At 44.4% G+C, this 19,527-nt stretch overlaps 1 protein-coding gene across 2 annotated transcripts in view; it reads right to left on the bottom strand.

Moving 5' to 3' along the window:
• Positions 1 to 5,663: 5,663 nt before the first annotated feature.
• PTPRN (protein tyrosine phosphatase receptor type N) overlaps positions 5,664 to 19,527 on the bottom strand; it is a 119,367-nt gene continuing 105,503 nt past the window's right edge. For both annotated transcript variants that reach the window (XM_083153768.1, XM_083153769.1), the window contains 8 exons: positions 19,165 to 19,238; positions 18,377 to 18,454; positions 17,262 to 17,381; positions 15,745 to 15,911; positions 9,316 to 9,369; positions 9,001 to 9,065; positions 7,474 to 7,547; positions 5,664 to 7,177 (listed from right to left, as the gene is read on the bottom strand). In XM_083153768.1, coding sequence (XP_083009894.1) covers positions 7,106 to 7,177; positions 7,474 to 7,547; positions 9,001 to 9,065; positions 9,316 to 9,369; positions 15,745 to 15,911; positions 17,262 to 17,381; positions 18,377 to 18,454; positions 19,165 to 19,238 — 704 coding nt within the window. In that variant the 3' untranslated portion in view covers positions 5,664 to 7,105. The remainder of the gene's footprint in view (positions 7,178 to 7,473; positions 7,548 to 9,000; positions 9,066 to 9,315; positions 9,370 to 15,744; positions 15,912 to 17,261; positions 17,382 to 18,376; positions 18,455 to 19,164; positions 19,239 to 19,527) is intronic.

Here is a 19,527-nt window from a genome sequence, read left to right as displayed (position 1 = left end):
AATGGTGACATTGAGACACTATTGGGGGACTATGTAAAAACCGGAACCGGACAAGACCGCCGGACCGGACATCAAAATCTGCAGTCCGGAGCTTTGAGTGTCCGGTCCGGGGGGTGTCCCGTCCTGGGGGTGTCTTGTCTGGGGGGATGCCTGTGATCACTTTCACCAGGGACATGGGGAAGTGGAGATTACAGCTTCCCTCTGTGGTCCAGACTGTTCTGGTTTTTTTGCTACATGTCCGGACCATACAGGGAGGCTTTATTCTCCCCCTCCTCCTCTCCCTGGTGACAGCTGTCACGTGAAGCCCCCCAGACAGGACACCCCCAGGACAGGACACCCCCCGGACCGGACGCTACAAGCTCCGGACTGCAGATTTTGATATCCGGTTCGGCATTCCAGAGTCTTGTCCGGGTCTGGTTTTTACCCATACCCGGAGATTAGGGCTTATTACATGTCGGTCATCATGTGTTATACTGTATGGTCAGGTTTCCATGTAGCCTGGTACATACTGGGGCACTACTTAAAGAGAGGAGGACAAAAATGGACCCTGTAAAATCTAGTAATTCAGCTGCACAAGCTGAAGTATGCTATCACTGTCATTAAGGGCTGTGGGTTTATGATCCCATCCCAACATACTTGCCTACCCGACCCTCTCCATGCGGGAGAAAATGCTCTGTTCCTGGACTTTCCTGGTACTGTATGATTGCCATCACCTGTGGGGAGCTAGGTAAAGGTGTATCACCACAGGTGATGGCAATCATACATTACCAGGGAAGTCCAGGAGCAGAGCATTTTCTCCCGCATGGAGAGGGTCAGGTAGGCAAGTATGCATCCCAAGCAGTTGTTGTTTCCCTGTACTGGGTTGTTCAGCTAAAGCTTGAGGACCATCGTGAGTGCTGGGACTTTTGGCCTTGCGCTGATGCCTGGATCATCCGATGAGCTTCTTCATGCCTCACTGTAAGAATTATACAATTTATTTATATGAAACTCGGCACAATTCTGATATGGGACCAGTTGCCAGTTATGAGTGTCCTCAAAACTGCATGACAGCACCTGCACAGAGGACGCTGTCAGTCACAAAAACAGATACAAAGCTTCCTTGTTACAATGATCCTGGGATACTTCTGGCCAAGTAAGTGTTACAGGAGTCTTCTATTAACACTGCCCCCCTAACACAATTATCTTATACAGTATGTGCTCACTACAATGCTCCTGTCTGTGTCCAAATGTAAGTCTATTAACCTTTCCCCCCTCTTTATACATTAATAGAAATTGTGCATGAAGATGCTGAAAAAACATACTGCATTATGAGGTTAAGATAGTAGTTTGTCTTGTATTCTCTGCTACATTACACTAGATTTCATTTTAATATACAGTAGTTGTCTTGCTATAAATAATCAGCATTAATACAGAGGAATTGTAACAATTGTCTAACCCGACATCTCTTTCATACCATGTGGGACACTCAGGGGCAAATGCAGGATTTTCAGAAGGGGGTTTCCAGAGGGGCGGAGCAAAGCACGAAGATGGACACTTAGGTGACCCAGTATATGCCGGGTCAGTTAAAGTATTATAGATAGACCAAATGTATATAAATTATAATAATACCAAATATATATATATATATATATATATATACACATACATATATACATACAGGGGCATCAACAGCAGTGTATACCCCTGGGCATAGCAATGTATTGGGGCCCCTACCGATCCTCCAGCGGTAGGGGTGGGGGAAGCTTTGATGTCCCGCGGGTGGTAGGGGGTATTATATCAACCATTCAGCATGTAGGGCCTGGATCAGTAATTTCCACTAATTACCCCCTTACAGCACAGATGGTGGGAGATGGGGTGGGAGAAAGGGGCATTGGGCTGAATGAAGGGGCCCTGATACATAACTTCCAGGGTGGTAGAGGATGTTCAATATGCAGAGGAGGGGTGTATAGTGGAGTGGGATTATTATTTAGAATTTTCTAGTGGTAGGACGGCTTGCTTGACTGCAGATATATCCAGTTCCTGGAAATAGATTTCTTATATTTTAATGGAATTAAAAACTAGAGAATCCCACCTAAGAAATGCTATTAGGGACTAGGGGATCAGATTTCAGGAGGCAGAGCAATCTGCCAACGAGTATATCAAACTGCATACCAGGTGTGTGGAGCTGGAGCAGTAACCAGCTTCTGGAAGGCTGATATCTCTGGTTCCTGGAACAGTAGAGACAAGCTGCTAGTGTCCATCAAATGGCGAGAGTCCTAGCTTTTGGAATATATCCTCAGAAAAACTCTAAGTCAGACAGAAACTGAAATATCTGACTGGGAATAGCAATTAACAGGCTTGGATGAGGACCACTGCTTTGAAGTCTGATATGTCCGGTTCCCAAGGGCCGATTTTTAAAATTCTTATACCTATGGAAAGAGGGGACCCTCAGCTTTCAGACTTTGTCCCTTAAACTCCTGGGGGGGTTTCTGGGTACTCAGAAACCCCCCCTGCGTGCGCTACTGACACTGTACCATGAGATATGGAGTCTCTGCCAGGACTCTGGAACATAAAAAAGGGATTCCTCAAAGTTGTAGCTCCACCATGTTCTACAGGGAATGAGCAATTCAGCCATGGTCAGCTCCTGGGAACCTACTCGGGAGGCAGGGTCAGCTCCTGGGAACCTACTCTAGAGACAGGGTCAGCTCCTGGGAACCTACTCTGGAGGCAGGGTCAGCTCCTGGGAACCTACTCTGGAGGCAGGGTCAGCTCCCGGAAACCTACTCTGGAGGCAGGGTCAGCTCCTGGGTATCTACTCTAGAGGCAGGGTCAGCTCCTGGGTACCTACTCTAGAGGCAGGGTCAGCTCCTGGGAATCTACTCTGGAGGCAGGGTCAGCTCCTGGGAACCTACTCTGGAGGCAGGGTCAGCTCCTGGGAATCTACTCTGGAGGCAGGGTCAGCTCCTGGGAATCTACTCTGGAGGCAGGGTCAGCTCCTGGGAACCTACTCTGGAGGCAGGGTCAGCTCCTGGGGCTTCACCTCACAGCACTGTCTGAGGGATCTGTCATGGACCCCCCCTAGAATGCTCCATGGCCGCATAGGGTCGCAGACCCAGAAGTCCATTGATGGTGGCACTTCGCAAAGGACAGCTCTAATCAGAAGAGCTGGTCTTTGCATTAATAATCACATATGTTAGTGCATATGCAAATATTAACAATGTGGTACCCAGTGATGCGTGACAGGATGCACTGGTGGAGGTTTTTTTTATAACTGCCAATATATCACTTTTATTGATGGGGCCCCCACAGACCTTAATCTGGCCCTGGACATCAGTGTTTCGGCCCTAAGTTTCCAGCCCTGCTCCTATATAGTCCGCACCCATACAGCACTAGTCACGCCCCACATCACTAGTCATACCACCACAGTGCCTGTCACACCCCCTACTGCTGCTGCTGCACATAATAGATCCTTCATAATTTCAGCTACAGGCCCAGGTGGAACTTAATCTGCCACTACTAAGGAGCCACATAATTTTAAAGTAGGCACTTCCTATTTCAAAGGGCGTCTATCTTCAGGAAAACTAAGTGTTTGACATTTTTCCAGTAATTCCTGTAGTGCGCATGGGCATATTTCTGGAGACATGGCTCCTGTATAATATGTTTGGTAATATATACAACACAGATCTCCGGAAAACTGATGCCTGCGTAATGTCTCTGGTAATATCTCAGAAACATGGTGATTGCTCTATGTTGCCAGGGCTACCTGCAGTTCCAACAAAAAGGTATTTTAAACCGATACATGATGTGCAGCGCACACCCTGCACCCATTATCGATACAGCTTTGTCCCCCTCTACATTCCGTGTTTTTAGTGTCAGGATTAATATTACTGTATCCCCAAGTACCATAAATCATATAGCCCAGCTCCTAAAAAATGTACATTCTGATGACACAATAATAACAACAGACAATTATAGACAAATATCAGGCCCATAAGTAACACGCTGCTTGCGTGATTTTGGAAGGATATCACTAGATTTAAAATGGCAATTATTTTTAACTCAAAACCAGGTTGCTTTTGCTTTAAAACTAATTGCAGCTTTAAATCTAACGAAAATCATGCCGGGACCAGCAAATCGACACTACATAGGGCCACATTGATGTGATTCACCACTAATCAAAACATAAAACCCATGGGCCACTTACTGTACTTCTCTGGGAGGTGTAGGCGATTTGCGTACGATGTGCAGCACATCATTTTTGAACTGTGCGATGGGATGTGCGTGGGAGCGCGCGGCGCATTGCACCTGCGAATCGCACTGTGTATGAGCACCTTAACTGTGGTGAGTGATGGCCGTGTTTCTGTTGTCAGGTTCTTGAGTAGTCACAATTGTATTTTCTATAGTATTATAACTTGGTGAATTGTAAACTCTGTATGACATCTGAGCTCACAGAATCCACTGTAATGGTTGATTTAAAAAGGCACCCTGCAAGATCGGGCCAACATTGTCTTCAGAAATTATTTGGGATCATATGTAACAGGGTCCGAGTATGGGATACTAACTGATCTCTGACATTTATTTTAAAGCAGCAATCATATACAAAGCAGAACCATGCATTTTAAATAATTGCCACTTTAAAGACACACCCGAGATTGTCCTGTATCCCATACCTCTGGAACACTTGGATCCTATTACATACCGTATCCCCAATGGGATTGGACTGAAAAAAAAAAAATTAGGCCATTATTTCACACTAGTATATATCAAACTCTGGGTGTTCCCCAGCTGTGTGATTCACACCTGGATCCAAGTGTGACTGCTGCTCTTCCATGGGAGCTCTACAGTGTACCTGCTGCAGAGTTATTCGGCTCTGACCCAGGAGCCCTACTAACACCTGAAATAGGAGACCGGACAGCTCCCGACTTGTACCGTTTAACCTGCACTGCAGCACGCAACAGCGCAACCGCTGGTGTTGGAATGTAAGATGAGACCCGCCAATGTACTTAAATTCTGCATACTGGAGACAGCTTAGTCATGCCTATTACCTGCGGATGGCTGGACCACTGCCATTTAACTGTGGGCTCCAGTCCCTGTAGACTGGCTATAAAATTATGTAACACTCCTTTCACACCAGTCTAAATTCCCGGGTTTTCAACCCTCCTATGAAGCACGGTTGTTCCTGAGTTTAACCCAGGGTCCTGGCCAGTGTGAAAGGAGACGGGGATCCACACAGGTGGTGGGCGCAGATGACAGGACATGCGGCATATATGTAGATGACGCAACTCTCCGGCGCCCTTACTGCAGCCGGTGAGCTGCGTCATTTGTGCCCGCCGTCTCACTTGTCATCCACGCCCGCTGCCTATCTGGATCCCTGGCCTGCACCGAGGACCAGCAACCCGGGGTAAGTACTCTCCACCTCCTGTCCGGCTCCGCCACCATTCCACTGCCATCCCACCTCCTTTCCACACCAAAAAAATGCAGGGACTTTTCTGGTGTGAAAGAGGCCAACCTGGGAATGCCCCGGCATGATCCCTGGGCCATATTCCTGGATGGGTCCCTGCATTTTCTAATGTGAAGGGGGTGTACGTTATGTGTGCTTTTATAAGGGGCACCAATCCCCAACTAGACTCTGGGTGACTGGGATGAACTTAGGTTCCAAGAGGAAATCCAAGATACACAACATCTGTTTGCAGTTGCACAAATCCAACACAAATACTTTATTCACATCAAAATACAAAATTAAAGTCTATTATATTTCTATAGAAATGATTCTCTTTTTGGCGATGATAAATGTATGTGTAATGTGGAATGAAAAAGAAAAGGGATGTAAGGCTGGGAATGAATTGGCTACCTCGTCCCAAAAGTGCGTCCCCCCCATAAATCCCTAGTAGAGAATGCAGCATATTTAGAAATATAGAAGAGGAAAAAAGACAAAACAACATGATAAATGGGAAGGACCAGATTTATGTCCTACCAGTAACACTACGACCTATAATCAGACAACAACACCGGTTCCCGTCTTGTACTTCCCTCTGATCACATCATTTTGATTGAATAGATTAATTCATGGTAAATGCACTCTTATGGGGAATTCACTAAAGATTTTTTTTTTATGTTAAAGTAACCCCCGAAAGTAGGGGATGCATCTAAGGATATGTTTAAAAAGACATTAAAAATATGTGACCGCAGCATCAGTACACAGTACAACTGATCTATTCATTATTGATCAATGTGATGAAGTTCAGGATATGATCTGCACACTTGGGTTACTGCGGTGTGGTTCCTATTAAATTGTATTTCATTCATTTTCTTGCATGCATTACCAAGATCCATGGAAGACGTCAGTTTATGAAATATAAATAATTGTGAATTTAACTTTGTTTTTTTGACTATTGCACACATAACTTTACCTCTCCATTTTATTTTGTAGATATTATAAATACAATATACAGTACATGAAATTTGGGTTCTGCAGAAGTCGCAATAAAGTAATGCATTAATGTGCTAGAACACAGGAAATATAAGGAGATATAGGAAGTTGTTACTGTGTTGTAGAAATCTTTATATATATATATATAAAAGGCTAACTACTATGAGGTGAGGTACCGCTAATGACCACTAGAGGCAATTTGATTGGACCAAATTACTCATTTGTGTGCTAAAAGATGTCATAACAGAAAATAAAAGCAATTTTTGCAGGGGCACTGATCTGTTTCAAATTTGCCGGATATGGAGAGAGGGAGCCGTGCAGACAGAGATTAGAGGTAGAAGCAGATAGGGACTAATTGAGATATAATGGTCATGTAAGGATTTTAATTTTGAAGAGCACTGGGGACTGGAACCTGTTTGTTGCCGGAGAAACATGAACTGACACGACAGTGAGGTACTTTCAGCCAGGGGTAAAGCATAGAGGACGAGGTAGCTACTTTTGGGTTCAAAATCAGGCAGTACTGGGTAAAAGCTTAGAAAGGCAAATAGGCGTTAGGGGCGTGGAAGGGCCGCATGGACTCCCTAGTAGGATGAGCAGGGAGAACATGAAATGAATATCTGAGGACAGGTGGAGCTGCCATCTCTGTAAGGCAGGAGCGAAATCACAACACCGAGCGAGGCAGCCTAGTCACCGCTCTCATTGCGGCAAAGCCTTAAGAATTGCATTGACTTCCTCAGCCACTGCCGTAAGGGCGAACTCAAACTGATCCTGCAAAAATAGAGAAAAAATAGAAAAGCACACAAGATATTACTGGAAAAATACCAGATCAATACATTATGCAAAAATGAAGTATAAGTAACTGTAGCTATATATTATAGACTTAGTATTATATCATCATGCTGCTTCTTATTCATATATTGCTGAACGTTGAACAGTTTTGGTCACAGGAAAAAAACTCATAGACCACAATAGCAACAGTGACTATTGCAGGCTATTTGTATTCTTGCAAGACAAATATCTCATAATACCTCACTAGAATGGAACACACTGTGTAAGAACTTTACCTTGGTTCGCACCATTCCCATCCGCTGGTCTCGGACATGCTCTAGTGAGGCAGCAATATCAATCTCCTTGACACCTGCACATAAGAAAGTTAACATATACAACTGAAACACACAAGGACTTATTGTATGTTGGCTACATCGCTTTGTACACATGCAAATAGTGAGTTTTAGCATATATGTTTGCATAAGGACAGTTAGGAGCTGATGGGTTGGTACTTTCTCGCTCTCCAAGTGTTCATGCACATGTCCCTTAGTCTTAGTGTGAATTGGGTGTTTCAGGGTGAGAACTGGTCGATGTCAGTGCAATCACATGGAACCCCCAGCCCCAACCCTGGATCATCTGCCACTGCTGCTTTCCCATTACATAAAGCCAGGTTACTGGACCCCACTAACACATTTCACATTGTTCGTAGTACTTCATAAAGCCTCATAATGAGTTGGCAAGTCGCTAAAGCCTGTACACACTAGGCGATATATATAATGAGTGATATTGCTCATATTGGCATTTCGGAGTGATATTGTTCATTATATCGGAAAAAAGTGTGTATGCTTTGCCTGATGGCAAATGTGTGCTCCCACTGGTTGGTAATGCCCCCCTGTCATCTGTGTTAACAAGGGCTATGCAGAATGCACAGCATGGCCCCCGCAACCTCCCCCCCCCTTGCAGTCGCTCACTGTAGTCAGCATCGGCAGGTGTGCCAATATCAGCAGCGGGGATCCCCTAGTGTGTACGCACCTTAAGGGACTGATGCCAAGTCAGTATTGAGGATGGATCCGGTGTGTTTGCAGTCCACATAGGGCCAAATTCATGTTTGTAGCAATGGCTGATCTTCATGCAACAGTCTGATTATTGGCAGACTGCACATGCATTTTATAGAAGAGTGATTGACAGGAAAGGAACCCTTAGTAGTGTTAGCGGGAAGTGGTGGCAAAAGCGCTGGTGCGCCATGGCCGTTTTTTCAGCTTGTATATACTGTCAGCTTTGATCATGTATGCAGAGCAACATGGTACCAATGTCACTACTGCTGTGTCCAGTCTGCGCATATGTAGGGCTACCCTAGCATTCAATGTTCTCTTTTATCTGTTACACAGTTGCAATTAAGTTTGCAATGGCTCCGGTAGGCTTCTCTTTTCATTACTGAGCGGCATCTTCACTGTCTATCATTAGCGGCTCTGTAGCCTGTAATTGCATTGGGTTACAAATAATGAATTAGGCCCATGTTCCGAGCTGAGAGTATGCAAGTAGTACCAGTGCTGTGCTGTATGGACTGTGAGATAGGTAACTTTCACCAGAGATACTGTAGTTCTACTGCAACTGTGCATAAATAATAATGGTGGCTGGGGGGGGGGGAAGCCTGTGCTGCAATGACTGGTCCTCTTTGTCTGCCTATTAATGGGGGTCCCCACTTTATGCAATATGCCTGGATCATGATTCTGTTTTAGTAGGGCTTGTCTTTATGAATCCTGGCACAATGCATATAACAGAGAAAGTGATTTATGATGTTGGTCTGGAAATTCATCTCTCACCTTTAGCCATACGATTCAGGACCATGTCTATGAGTATATAGGTTCCCGTCCTTCCAGCTCCATCACTGAAAGAAAAGATTGAGGCCTTCTTTACTGGGTGGTAAAATGCTCCAGAATTCACATTACAGGCAGTTGCGGCTCACATTGTGTGCACATATAATATAGCAGAGCATTGTAGTGTATGCACAATCATCTGACTAGTAATACATGTACAGGGTTGTAGTAAAGCAGACCAGTGCACAAGCTGGGTGTGAATGTGATTTTACAGCATTGCTATGAAAGACATACTACACTCCCTATAGGGCATGCAATTACCTGCAGTGCACAATGATGGGACAGGATCGGCCTCGGAAAGACTTGTTCACCTTCCTGAAAAGAGATGACATCATTTTCTTATTATTGTATTTTGTGACAAATGTGGGGTACCTGTCCTGACACAATAATGCTCAACTTATGAAAATGCCATTTATAATATGGGTACTGCACATATACCCATGTGCGATATGTATATGTAAGCTGTTTAGATAAAAGCCGAATTAAAGGCTGAAACGTCAATCTACCACCCTGGCTGTGTAGTTGTTTATTGGTTGTTCCAGTCCTGAGTGCCGCTACCTCCTAAGTATATATATATATATATACACACACATACTAGTAAGCCTGCTCGAAGCAAAAGCTTTGCAAGCTTATCAATACCTGCAGTGTTTGTGCATGTGTGAGAAAGAGATGTAGCTTCACTCTCAGCCAGCAGATGGCAGTGTTTTGGAGACTCACCACAAGAGGCCACTAGACACACATATATATATATATATATATATATATATATATATATTTATATATATATATATATATATATATAATATATGCAGCTGTGCCACCAAAACACCACGTATAATCTGAGTCTACTTGCCATATATAGATGTAGAAAGCAATGATCATATTACAAATAGCCAGTCAGAAGTTAACGGCCTCAATTGGAAAGACATGTCGTTAGGTTAAACTGCTGTATTACTAAATACTCCTCAATGTGAGAGTATCCGAATACATAATATACTGTATATCCTGCTGTGTAATGGAGTGCCAAATGACGATCCAACAGTATATCGACATCAGAATCCTGACTGTTAAATGCCCGGCAGTCTGAATCCCGACTTATAGGGGCTATTCTCCCTTGTAGGGGTCCATAGAACCTGTTGCGAGTGCAGGTGAGCCAACGAGCCCGCAAGGGGCATCTCAGTACTCACCCCTGTCCTTGTCAGAGTATCAGCGGCAGGGCCGGATTTTTAGCTAATGGTTTTTTGTATGTGAGTGGGGTAGTGCTGCAGCTTCACCTATCTGCCAATGTAACAATGGTACTGAGCATCAAGAGTCAAGGCACACTGACTGCACAAGTGGCTGAGAGGCTTGTGCTGAGCTCTGCTTGGTGGAGCTCATCATATTCTTCTCAGGCCCATGAAGGATAGCAGCAGCAGCTGCCTTGTCATGGGAGGTTTTTTTTTAATCTATCTATCTATCTATCTATCTCTTTATATAAATATATATATATATATATATATGATTGTATACATTATCCCCCCCTCCCTGCAGTTGACGATTGACCAAGTTTTTATACTGCTTTTAATCTGTGTTTTGACAGTGTAATATTCTCCCATGCAGTTTGCGGCCAATAATGACAAGTAGGAGGGAGCCCCCCTTTGTAAAGTGGCCTGGGCCCCCAGAAGGCTTAATCCGGCTCTGATCGGCGGTCGGTATCCGATGTCGGTATACTGACTATCGGAATCCCGACTGTTGTAGCGTCATACCACACCTGTGCAATGTAATTGAGTTGTGCTGCTGTATATTATATACTGTATATAAGTATTTTGATTAATTTGATTTGATTTTCCTCCTATACTTTCATGGCAGATATAGAGCACGACTTTAGGACATTTTCAAAGAACCGTAAGCAAGAGAATGATAGAGAGTAAGGAAAGGGTACCTGTGTTTCTTCAAAGCTTCCTAAGATCACAGCTCTACAAAGGTGTTAAAAACAGTCCAGATTCATCCATATGAAATTAGCCTAATACATTCATATGCCTATACAGTGTTAGACTCTCTAGCGCCATCTTTCTGCAGTAAGAGGAGAGGACAAAGCCTGCTGGCAGATGAGTGCCTCACCTGCTCATGATCACTTTTGTGACTATGCAACTGAGATCAAAATTACAAGCTGCAAATCACAAAAATGACAAGGGCAGACATGAGCTCAGAGAGGAGGTTTTAGGAGGAAATTTCAGGGGTCAAGCACAAGGAATATAGACCTGACCCCCCAATATCTATGAACTTAACACATCACCAAAAAACTTTGAGAAAACCTTATTTATTGGGAGAAAACAAGCTAACAACACAAAACACAACATAAACTTCCTACTTTACAATAACATATTCCGAGGTAGGCGAGTTGCTGGACAGGTCTGAATAATTCAGTAGTGCTGCTCAGGGAGATGTATCAACTGATACTGTAGCTATTATTTATCTAGTACTTTGTATAAAATGATGAGTAGAATATGGCTGTTAAGTGTCCTTCTGCCGGGCCGCCCCCACTCTGCCAGCCGGCTAACACTGGCTTCCAGCTTAGTCTAAGGGCCTGATTCAACAAGCCCATGCCAGTGCGTGCACGCGAGCACTTAAACTGAAGCGTGTTGCAACCACAGATTAAGTAGCAACAGGGGATGTCGACAGGCTGCTGTGGCAGGCTGCTGTGGGTTGATGTTTTCTGATGTGTCCGGACCATCCTGGGTGAGATGCCACATGAAGCCGCTGATCATGGGCAGCATATTGGGTGGCCTGCCGTCACAGGTTGCAGTTTTGTGAGGATCCACAAAACTACAGCCCAAGCTGAATTAGGCCCTAAAAGTGTTACATGGAGACATACAGAGTCCTGGCAGTAACAGAGTTAATGCCAATCCTTTCCTCTCAACTCTCCCAGATAATGCAAACTGATTATAGTCATAGATCAGCTGTAACTGGTATCTGGATGGCTGACACAGGTTATCTAGGTCAACAGTGACAAATGATCGACAACCTAACTGTCATGATTACAGCGGGATAGTCCCGTTAACTGCAGTCAGTGATTGGTAAATAGATGCCAAGCGCATCTCCACCGTGCGCTAGACCATGACCCTCTACATGAGCCCACGCTCACCGTGTTTGAAGCATCAGTCTCTTTTTGGGATGACCGCGCCTTCAGTCTAAAGTTGGGAGGTATGCCCTACTCCAGGCCTGGCCAACCTGTGGCTCTCCTGTGACTGTTGTGAAACTACAAGTCCCAGCATACTTTGCAACAGTTTTGCTATTATAGAATGCTAGAACTGTGAAAAAGCCTGCTGACATATGTAGTTTCCCAACATCTGGAGAGCCACAGGTTGGCCAGGCCTGCCCTATTCCCTGTGTTGCCAGGGCCGCTGTTGCTGCTGCTTGATGGTAGCAACTTGTCTGCTGCTTACTAATAAAAACACCTGGGCGGATGGAGCAGCTAGCTGGTGTGGGCTGGCAGTTGAGGCTGTAGGCTGGCATGTATTGCCAGAGCACATTGGTAGGTCACTGTTTTAAATCTAGTAGGTCGTCAGGGAACATAGGAAGCAAGTTGGTAGTACACGTGGGGAGTCATAGCCAGCTGGCAAGCAGGTGTTACAGTGCTAAGGAGAGTCAGAGAGCTCAGAGAGGCTGACACTTATGGACAAGTTAGTAAGTCAGACTGGCACTTGGGACACATATTATGGGCACAGTGATCTGGAGATCTGGCAAATTGACTCAGGTGTGGCAGTGTACTGTCTCGCAGGTGTTTGCAGTGCAGGCTGGCATTTGTAAATGAGTAAGGTAGACTAGAATTTTGGGCACAGAGCTACGTCAGGTCAGCCCTCTAGGGTAACTTTGCTGGGGTGGGTTGGTTCATGGGGCAATCACTGTGCCCTCACAATCAAGGGTCATGGTGCTATCTCCAGAGTCATAGGGCTCAGACAGGCTGGCTTTCGCTGGCATAGCCCACCGCAATTTGGTCCATGTAGTACAGGGACAGTCACATGGCAGCAGGAATAAACCTGGCAGTGGTGACCGCCTGGGCAGGATTCCTGTATAAGAATATGTGTTCTGTGGTAAAAACATCCCTGTGCCATGGTGGGTGTGCCAGAAGAGTGGTTTAACGGCACCTTACTGTCACCCAGACATTACAGAGCCCAGCTCATAGAGCAATTCGGATGTCTCCCTTACAAACAGACTGATTTGTTGCAGTGTTTCGGATCACACCTTGCTAAATTGGAATATTTTGAGAGTGAGGGAATATTTAGAGCCTCTGTATAATTATCAGGCAATTAGTATTTATATGCTCTGTTGGCAGACATCTTATATGATTATATAGTACTTAACCATTTAAGTGCCAAGTGAATTTGTCAAAATAGGTGTGAAAATTGGCAATTATAAATTTTTACGCATCGTAATTACCTATAATGTATAACTTATATAGGAAATATAATCTTTTTTTACACAAAATTTTTATTTGAATTTATATATAACAAAAGTGAGTGACGTTGGCATTTTTAGCCTATATTTTGCATATCTCTCACAAAGATGTTGACACTTATTTTTTTGACCATCTCTCACAGAGAGGTTGGCATTTTTAGCAGGTATTTTGAACATCTCTAACAAAGAGATTGACACTCAAAGGGTTAATGGAAAATAAATCCAAAAACCTGCTTTTCTTTCTCCAGGCTATAAGGATATGGCATTCACTCTGAGGCCACACCCATTTTGTCCATTTGAGAAAAAATGTGATGCCTATATGCCTACATATATGTAACAACTACAATGCTACATATGGGTTGGGTACAAAATCCAGACAGTTGAAATACTGATGGATTCCGGTAAGTATTTTAACCCTAACCCACCTTTCCCACCAGGAGTGCTGCAAAAAGCGTTGCTGTGGCTTGGTAACATTTCTGGGGCATGGCCTAATCGCAGGGGTGTTGCCACAACAAAAATGTATTGGTGCAGCTGCTGTGGTGCAGAGGCAATTCAAGGAGGGGGAGTGATCACACTGATGCTGCCCATACATATGTGAGATATTGCATGCAATCATTTGATTTCGACCACATCTGGCTGATAAATTGAATGATTGCATGCATTTTTTAAGCTGACATTTGAAGCGATGCGCAGGCACGCCGTCGAATGTCGCATCGATAGATATTATGAGCTGCACATAATATTTATCCAATTGCATGAGCAATCGCATGTGATTTTTAACCACATGCGATTGCTCGAATGCAATCAGCGGCTGTGTAGCGGGGACCGGAGTGGTGGAGCTTTCAGGCGGAGGAACTCGGCAGCGGCAGCAGATGACTTTGAAACACTGGACGGCCCTCTGATTGGCTGAGGCCGCTGAGAGAGAGCTCTCTCAGCCAATCAGATGGCCGTCCAGTGTTTTAAAGTCAACTGCTGCTGCTGATAAGTCCTGCCATCTGAAAGCTCCACTGCTATGGTCCCCAGCTCCGGTCCCACCTACACAGCCCCACACCACCCCTCTTCCAGCACCCAGATCTACAAGTAATGGCAGGCCCTTTAACGCCCTGCATGCTAGGACTTGTGGCTGTCCAAGTCCCTGCATGCGGGGGAGGCTTGCTGGGACATGTAGCTCTACAGCTTAACTCAATAGTTTATTCATCTAATTTTACACCAAAATATAAGCCCGATGCCCACCACCAAGGGGCATTGGAGACAGCCCCGGGCTTCAGCCTGGGCAGAGGGTAGCCTGGAAGGGGAACCGCTTTTATTGGGGGATCCCCACTCCCCCTGGGTCCTGTCCCGGGCTGACCAGTCAGGGGTTAATCTGGGCAGAGGGTAGCCTGGAAGGGGAACCGCTTTTATTGGGGTATCCCCACTCCCCCTGAGCCCTGTCCCCGGCTGACCAATCAGGGGTTAATGCTTTGGCCAGGGTAACTTATATAAAAAGTTTCCCCTGGCTGTGACAATAGCCTGCTTACTGTTTGGACCCGCTGCTGGTTTTCAAAATACGGGGCACCCCTATTCCTTTTGTCCCCGTATTTTGGGAACTAGGACTGGCCCGTGATCCTGGTGCTGGTTATAGAAATACGGTGGACCCCAACTTGTTTGCCCCCTGTATTTCTTTCATTTTTTTTATTATTTATTTATTTATTATTTTATAAATCTGACTGATCTGTGCTATGCTGCCGCTACAAACGTATTTGTGGCCGCCAAATACGATATTGGAAAATACGAATCAGGTGAATACGGCAGATTAGTAAATTTGCCGTTTTCACGATCCGTATTTTAGCTGGAATACGTCAGTTGCCGGTTGTATCAATTGGTACACAGGATTGGCCGTATTCCGGAATGTTAGTACATTTCCCCCTGTGTGTCTTATAGCTAAAATACTAATACTGGGTACACACTGCATGATGTGTGTACCCAGCAAGATTTTTAGTGACAGGACCTGTGCATACACACTAGCCAGCAACCTAGCTTCATCCCCCGTTTGAGCTGCATGTGCAGACGATGGAGAACATCACTAGTGCCCCATGGGATCCCAGATCGCTAATGATGTAGTGGGTAAAGACTGGATAAAGACTGGACAATTTAAAAAATTTGTCATATGGCAAATGGCATGTCAAATATTGTCTTGTGTGTATCCGGCATCAGACGCATGTAGTTTATAAACATTGACCATTTGTTAGAATGTTTGTGGGTCACCCAGCTCACCTGCGGAAGTCTAACAATGGGCGAGTGCTGCTTGGGACGCCCTCTGCTGGCCAGCTCAGAAAGTGGAACTGTGTGAGGGTTCTGGTCTCCTGGGTCTGGACATTCTTCAGATAAAAACTGCGAACCAGGAAATCTTCACACCAGATATGTTCAGACACAAGATTAACCTACAGAGATATGATATGTTAGGCTATGTTACAGCACTGAAAACATACAGACAGACCTCCACTAGTGCAATGATAAGAGAGGTGGGGCCCCATATGCAGGCTATGATTGGACTCCTCCTGTCTGGCAGTGCAGTAGAGTCTGGCTCTTCTGCATGGCTGCGAATAGATTCACAAGCCGTGCACACCAATTCTCAAGGTGGGATTTACTCTGGTGGGGCAGCGTTTAACCTGACCGATGTCCTCTGCAAATTAGCAGCCATGCTCTCAGGGCTGAATCAGTCCTGTGGTTCTTGTCACTACAAAAAATATCTGTGGGGGTTATTCAGACCTGATCGCTGCTCTGATAAATCGCAGGTATATGCCCTACCACCCATAAAGGGATAGTAGTCCCACAAAACATGGTATCACAATCGTATACACATAACACCACATGTAGTGCCCTTGATTCATATTAAATCACACAGTAATGCCCCTTATACACATAATGTCCACAGTTGTTCATCTTAACTTTACATTACATACGCCGTGCCAGAAGAAGAAGCCACTGGGACAGGCTTTTCTGTTGGAATTACTGTTCAGAACTGTGGTAGAGGTGGAAATTAGTTCCCCCTACCATTCGAAGTGGTGGAACTCAGTTCCACCCCATTCCCCCTCACTTTAACCCCTGTAAGCCGCTCACAATCAGATGATTTTTACACTGTATGCAGTCTGTGTGTAGCCCAGGACTTACTCGGCGGCTGCAATAGAAGCAGCCGGATCGGGGCCGGAGCTGATGTCACAGGACTCCCCTTCAAATGCCTGAGCACACCTGCATTTCCCATGAAACTCCCAGAAAACGGTCGGTAACCACCCCCAAATGCCGACTTTCTGTCAATAAACTTGCGAATGGCCATCGATCAAATAATGAGAATTTTATTGCAGGAAGTATATGGGGGGAAAGAATCATGAAATGCACACCCTAATCACACACATGTATCAAGAGGAGATAGCACCACTTGTGCAGATCAGTATGCATGCGCAGTCTATCGATAATCAGATCAGGTCTGAATAACCCCCATAGTTCAAATAAATGCAAGCATTGCTAGTCTTGCCTTTTGGTTTTGTCCGTTAGAGAAAGAATATGCTACCATGAGGGCACACGTTTTAATGTTCTCACTAAGTTTAATGAACCCTTTAGCTATGGTCACCCAGGGGGTCCCATGTTCTGAACTTGTTCTGAACTTGAACCTCATTATTATTATTATTATTATTATAATTATGAGAAGGGAAACTTGTGTGTCATATGTGTAACCCTTATTTTCTAATGCTATGAATTGTCAAAGCTTATTTAGTAATTCTGGCTTCACTAACCTCATAGATGTGGTACAGAGAAGAGCCTTCATCAGGCCAATAACGGTCACACTGCTTCATCCTGTCTTCCACCAGCGGAGAGAGCATCACTATAACCGTACAGCCATTTTCCCAAACCATCTATAGAAGGACATAGATCAGAATTTCCACATAACATTTACCAGGACTTCTGGACTTTTTTCCATAATTAGGGACAATGGGGCAGATGTATTAAGCCTTAACAAGAGATAAATGCAAGGGTGATAAAGAGAGATAAACGTCCAGCCAATCAGCTCATTACTGACTTTTTTCAAACACAGCCTGTAACATGGCAGTTAGCAGGTGATTGGCTGGACGTTAATCTCTCCTTATCACCCTTGGATTTATCTCTTGTTAAAGCTTAATACATCTGCCCGAATATGTCTAAAGCATAGTAAATTATCTAAGTTTCCCCTAGCCTTTTTGCAGCTTATTATACATTTTTGAGGTCCTCACAGTGATTGCAAAAAGACAATAGCACACACCCGGGGGATTGGGTCTTTGAGTATCTGGAATACACTCTGACAGACTCACTGTTAATTGTTAAGTTGTGCAATATTCACTACTCCTCGCTGTATGTCTTGGCAGGTGCTGTAATCTCCTACTCTGCCTCAGTCCCTCCATTCCCCACTGTCTGATCATCTCCCTGGAGGCACTTGCAAGTACTTAACAAAGCCAGGTATTTCACGTTTAGCTAATAAAATATGCACTGATGTATTAAGTTCCGTGAAGTGATAAAGTGGCTGGCTGTTTATCACCAGCCAATCAGCTCCTAACTGTAATTTTTTAAACCCATCCTGTAACTTCATAGTTAGCAGCTGATTGGCTGCTTAATAAATGATGCCCCTTAGTTCCCTCTCTTCCTGTCCGGTTCTCTGCAATGGGGGAGCGGGGTATTGGTCCCCTCCCACAGGCCTGGACAGCGAACAAGTGACTATTACTATGGATGAAGGAGTGGCAACATATTACTATGGAGCATATTTATATCAGTGAAAGGACCCCTATGTATTCTATCTTCATATGGTATTAGGGTAAAGATAAATCAAATGAATCACATCCTACATGAACAGGTAAAATGACAAAACTGAGGGTCTCACCTGCCAGAAGTCAGGGATGGTGTGAGACAGGGGCCCCTGAGTTGCGATGTATGCTGGCATACGAGGATCATGTTCAATCTAATACAGAGATTTATAGTAATACAACATAAATTAATTATTTACAAAATCTACACCTGAAAATGTTTAATAATAGTTACTGTATGACACTGAAACATACTACAACTCATTAAGGTACCCAAAACATAAAGAACTCATATTTACTTTATTATCGTAAAATGGCACAAATCGTGAAGACATGGAATTATTTGGACAGATGTTACTTCCAATGTCCAGTTCATTTACCATTAATAATATTCCTTTACAGCCAGTTTAGGGCTGTGGGGTACATTTACTGAGATGGGAGTTGTATTTCAGATGGGATGTTGCGATTGGCAACCAATCAGAACCAACTTCCTACTTGTTGAGCATGTTCTAGAACAGGCATAGGCAACCTGCGGACCTCCAGCTGTTGTGACACTACACATCCCAGCATGCCTTGACAGAATATTGCTATTACGAAATGCTAAAACTGTAGCAAGGCATGCTGGGATGTGTAGTGTCACAACAGCTGGAGGTCTGCAGGTTGCCTATCACTGTTCTAGAAGATAAAATATAGTATTTGAGTGGTTGCCCATAGCAACATCCCATCTGAAATAGAACTCCCATCTTAGTAAATAAACCCCTGTGACTCCCAAACGATTGTGTAACATTATCTTCCAATATGCTGGGGCTTGTAGTTCCGCTATATCTTCCCCCACTTCCATGGATAATAAATGAACATTACTTACAATAGGGCTGGCATTGATGTAATCACTCCGAGAGGGGTTGTTATCACTCCTGAGCTTGATACGAGCCTGGTCGTCTGCAGAGACATAGGGTAATAAGTAATATTGATTATGGAGTTATGGGAGTATTTATTGTGGTGCTATTTTATAATAGAAAGAGAGGGAACAAGGGCACAATTTCTGCAGGGGTGATCCTCCCGCTGCTACCACCATCTAAATGAGCGCATGATGTAATTAGGAATCTAGATATCATTAGCATACACTGTGTGAGGGATCTGTGCCATACTTGCCTACTTTTGAAAACTAGTTTCAGGGAGAATATAGTTGGTGGTAGAATTTTGCACAGCGCCCCATTGAGGAGGCGTG

Source organism: Crinia signifera, chromosome 7 (assembly GCF_055691185.1).
Source record: "Crinia signifera chromosome 7, ASM5569118v1, whole genome shotgun sequence".
NCBI lineage: Eukaryota > Metazoa > Chordata > Amphibia > Anura > Myobatrachidae > Crinia > Crinia signifera.
Note: the sequence above shows the minus strand (reverse complement) of the source record. Positions and strands in the feature narration are given on the sequence as shown.